Source organism: Poecilia latipinna, unplaced genomic scaffold (genome assembly GCF_001443285.1).
Source record: "Poecilia latipinna isolate Pla-1442-1.1 unplaced genomic scaffold, P_latipinna-1.0 Scaffold73, whole genome shotgun sequence".
Lineage (NCBI taxonomy): Eukaryota > Metazoa > Chordata > Actinopteri > Cyprinodontiformes > Poeciliidae > Poecilia > Poecilia latipinna.
This window is the reverse complement of record NW_015112689.1, coordinates 97539-102577: the sequence shown is the minus strand read 5'-3', so window position 1 is coordinate 102577 and position 5039 is coordinate 97539. Positions and strand designations below refer to the sequence as shown.

Below are 5039 nucleotides of genomic sequence, written 5' to 3'. Positions count from 1 at the left end.
CCCCCTCACACGTCGTTTCAACCAGACAGCCATTTGTAATCCATAGGGAGGGCGCAGAAAAACTTTGGGAACCACTGGTTTAGTTTATTATATTACTGAGCAGATAAAGTAAGAAATGTCACATAAATAAAAAAAGAAAAAGAGAAAAGAAGACCCATAAGTGCTTTCAACTTGACAATTTTGGCCCTCAGGACAAAAAGTTTGTACACCACTGCATCACTTCGTGTTGCTCTGTCACATAAAATTCCACGAAACTGCGCAAACGTTTGCCTCGCCAAGGATTATAAAAATTTTTGCAAAGCAAAGGTGTCAACTGGATGGAGTCCTGTCTCAAATCTTCTGAGGAAATCCAGTATGCAGAGTCACACTGAGGGTTGGTCACCTTTTTCAGAAAGCACTTTTCAGCTGCCTCTGTTATCTTTTTACAAGGACAGAAGGTCTCCGTCACACCCAGCGTGATGTGAAGTGATTTGATGTGAAGTGGCGTACGCCACTTTGTGCCTATGCACACGCGCGCGCATCTCCACGTCCGTTTCCAAACTCGGGTGTTTGCGCGCGCGCGGCCCCTCGCATGCGCTCTTGTGTACGCCTGTACGTGCGAATGCGTGTGTTGTCAGAGTGTGTGTCTTGTGTCTGAAGGTGTCAAAGTGTTGCCTGGCTGGTCTTTGAATCAGAGCAGAGTCGGTTGCCAGGGCATTCCATCAGACCTCTTATTCTCCTCTAATTTTACTTTGATAGGCAATCTGGACCTTAGCCTGCGTGCGCTTGCTTGCATGCGTGTGTGTGTGTGTGTGTTTAGTTAGAGCGTGACTTACCTGGAGGTCTGACATACACTTTCAGCTTTAGACATGCCCGGCCCACATGGTTTGGGTGAGGAGACGCTGTAAACAGAGAGAGATTGGAAAATGCGATCAGTTTAGAGATTGAATCATTGGTGCAGCTGACTACATACGTGAAGCGTCCAACTGATGATGCTTTTTGGGGCCAGGTGTCATTAGGTTTTGCCGGATAGTGATGTGGAGGTGCTGCGCTTGCGTGTGGAGGGAGTGTAAACGCCGTCATTGACTATAATGGGGTGCATAATTACTGCGGTGGAGACACAGGCAGTGTAAATTGGGGGTTAATATACTGGCACTGGATGGACTCAATTGGTTGCCTCCGGGTAGCTGGACACGTCTAAGCTTCAAAAATAAGGCAAGTGCACAGAATAAGACCCAATGACCTTTGCATTTAATATCTTCATATACTACTATACTCATTGAGTAAGATTGCTGGATACCATTTAAATATAAAGACGAGCAAACATATTTTAATCAAACATATGCGAGAAACAGACCTTAATACTTCTTGTTTAAATACCAGCTTTTTTGTTTTAATGTTTTTTTTCTGGTCTTTAAAATGCCAGAAAAGAGCATGAAGACGTTTTAGAATATTAAATCAGATATTAAGATTCGCTACTTAGTAACTGAATAACATTTTTTTTTTTTTTTTTACCAAATGTGGTTTTACTCTTACTTTTCTGGGAAATCTACTTTTTACTTTTACTTGACTAAAAGAATGTTGTAGTGCTGCTCTACCCACCCCGGAGCCCATAGTCATGATTTGTTGATTTTGAGGAGGACCCGAAGTGCAACAGGACATTTTCAGACACAAGCTGAAAAATATTTGAACAAAGACAGTCCAAAAACACCTATTCAGGACTCAGGGAAAACCAGGAACACTCAAACGCAGTCAGCGCATGCTGATGCGAGAACCCAGCATTGAACAACGACACAGGTGAGAAAATATATACACTCGGGGTTAATCAAGAGAACAAAGACCTAATTATAGAGAAGGGATTAGACACGGCAGATAAAGGCTGAAGAAAAACTTAAAATACAAACGGATGAAACCCAAACACCCCAGAACCATGACGACAGTAGGACTTCAGGTGATGCATGCTGGGGGGTCGGATCGAAGGATTTCAGAATGAGAAAACTTGCAGAAACGTCAACAAAAGGAAGCAGGGCAAACACATGAACAGAATCCAACAGTCTTAAATGCAGCTGCTGGGTGAGAATCTGAGCAGAGATCTGGGGGAAGGCTGAATACCGGAGATAAGAGAAACTAAATGGAAAGAGAGAGGATCTAACGAACCGAAAGAACTAAGAATTTCAACCAAAATGCACAGAGTGATATTCAATAAGAACCAGGAAACTCAGCACAAAAGATGAAGAGACTCTAATGGTAGCAAGCTAAATAAAAACACAGAGCGGTGTAACTTGCTAAGGAACATTTAACCAGATATCACTGTGGGCGTAGGTTTATAATTGACCCTTTATGTGGCATTTGCCCCTGTGTGAATTTGAGAAAACTACATTTTTGTATCCAAAAATCTGATTTTTTTTTTGGATTATTGCCAAATCTTGATTTAACGCTTTCTTGGTATTTATCTTCCTTGGCAAGGACTCTAGCTTTTTAATTTCAAGAGTTTCATTAAAGATCTAAAATTGTGTGCAACAAAAAGACAGAAACTGGGTGTTTTAGACGGATATTCTGCTACTTTCCACCTAAAACCCATATATTCAGGGTGATGATGTGAGTTTATAGAACATGTAGAAAGTTTATTGGCGTTGGCCTTTTGGCTTCAATCAGAAATAACAAATAACTCCAGCTGAGTATCGCGGGCATGTTAAATGCCTTCCTCTTTTCTCTCGGCATAATTTAGTGACGCTTTCCTCTCAAGCAGTTTTACAATTATTCAAATTGCCTGCTGGGTTATCCCATCACGACTTACTTAACCCTCACACTCCATGTCATGGATTTGCTTGAGAAAAATTAAAAGTTAAACGTTTTAAAGTAATAACGGACCCTCTCATCTTTATTTATTTTTTTTTTTAAACTGACCTTGAGCTTTGAATTTCCAATTTCTTATTTTTATTTTTAATCATGGCCACTCACCTTTTTTTTTTTTTTTTAAACTAATGCTGCAGCGGTATTATTAAAAGCCAACGTTTTACATAAACTAATTAGAAGAAAGAGTAAAAAGTCCCAAATGTTTCCATGTTTCGGTTTTAACTCCGTTTTGTTTAACTTTATGTAGCAGCAGCACAAAATTGACTTCGTCTGCATGTTAGACAGACTATCAACACTTTGACTATATATTTTCTCAATAAAGGATTAAGGTTTCTCAAAATGTTTAAATTATTATCATATGTTTTTTTTTTTTCTTTGTATTCTTATGTCAAACCTACAGAGAAATACTTAGAATTTCTCAGGTCTGGATAAATAAGCGGAAAGCGGTCTGTGAGACGTACAAAGGTTGGGGTGTTATTTTATTTTTTTTACATGTAACCTTTCTTTAACTTTATCTCTGACTTGTGTTCCTTGCTTCCTATGATGCCATTTGTTCACTGTTGCTCTCCAGCAACCAGAACAGCTGGATTTACAGAGAGAATAAATTACACTCGGGCATTGCATGACATCTGAAGGCAGCTCCACTTGGTTTTGTTTGGTAGAGTAAAGGGAGGTAAATGCAAATGCTTGGCAGATTCTTCCCGTTTTAATTTGGAGATTTTGACAAACGCGTGTCCCTTTCTTTCCCCTTCACAGTTATGCGCTACTTTGTGTCGATGCATCGCATGACATCTCTGTAAAATCCACTGAAGTTTGTTTTTGTAATGGTATAAATGACAATCTGCAAGTCGTCGTCAGAAAACCGCATCAGTGTGTCTAACGTTAGCGGTCATGTTATTTGGCTATTTTTCCATAATTAAATCAGAAATACATCCCGAATGACACACTTCTGATTAAGCCAACCATTAAAAATCTGTCAAAATGTGGAATTTATGTATTTATTCATGCAGTCTTTTTAGTCTTTTTGATGCAGTTAGGCTTTCATATGGCTCAGGTTGTTACTTCAGGTCCTTTAAAGCGCTCCTGAACCAATGTTCCTGAGCTTGTGAAATTCTATAAACAGACTGAGCAATGTAAACAACTCTGTAATGGATCAGCCTGCCCAATGGGATTCAGTCACACTCACATTCACACCTGGGGGAAATAGCTGCCTCTCAAATCGACCTGACTTGAATGTCTTTGGAATTGGAAAGGAAATCCATGCAAAATCCCCAGCAGATCCAAGTCCCCCGCTTGCTGTGAGGTGACAGTGTTAACCACAGTGCCGCTGAGTGGTCTGGACTTTATACATCTACCCCCTGAAAAGAAGGGGAAGAAATGTTAAAAAAAAAAAAAAAAAAGGGGGGAAAAAAAGTTCCAGTGATTCAAACTTCAAAGTATAGTGGATGAAATTGAATCAGGGTTTTTAGTCCCACCTCACTCTGATGTGAAATAGAGCTGGAGACCTCAGAGGAGATGGTGGCCAGAGTTTGACCACTCACGCATGTCGATGTGCGCACGCCCGCACACACACTTGTGTGTGTGTGTGTGTGTGTGCGTGTGTGTGTGTGTGTGTGTGTGTGTGTGTGCAGGAATGCGTGCTGCACAACTGTGGGAGAAGACCTATTGTTTTTTCCCCCCAGTGAAGAGGTCTGCATTGCCAGAGACCATGGTGACCTCACAGTGGACCATCATCTGGATCCACAGAGCGCAGGAAATAAACGTGACCCTTCCTTTGCCCTTTGCTCCCTCCCTGTCTGTCGTCAACTCCTCCCTTCATTCATCCTTCTGCCTTTCACCTCCTTTACCCTTGACGTAACCGTTGCTACATTCCCAACCCTTACATGTTGAAAATAACCAGGCTGTTTTTCCTCTTTTGGCTGTTTTGGGCACTCTGTTACATCCTGGAACTTTTTTTTCCCCCCTTCTCTTCTTTATGCTCCCTCCCTTTCGGTTTCACCTTTGCCCTTTTCCTTGTTTTATCAACTATCCCAGCACCTCCGTTTCCCAGCACATCCGCAATCCGATCTATGCTGAAAACCCATTGAAAACCACTCAACCCCATCAGGTGGCAGCTGGGAAAAGCAAGTGTGGGGTGGAACTGACCTGTCAACATGTCAAGCACATGACAAAACACACACGCACACACGTCCTGCCTGCATATA

The 5039-nt window shown here is 41.4% G+C and overlaps 1 protein-coding gene across 1 annotated transcript in view; it reads right to left on the bottom strand.

Annotated features, from left to right (window-relative positions):
- LOC106935720 (ephrin-A2-like) overlaps nt 1-5039 on the bottom strand; it is a 55215-nt gene that overhangs the window by 8470 nt on the left and 41706 nt on the right. The window contains exon 4 of the mRNA XM_015016343.1: nt 816-881. Coding sequence (XP_014871829.1) covers nt 816-881 — 66 coding nt within the window. The remainder of the gene's footprint in view (nt 1-815; nt 882-5039) is intronic.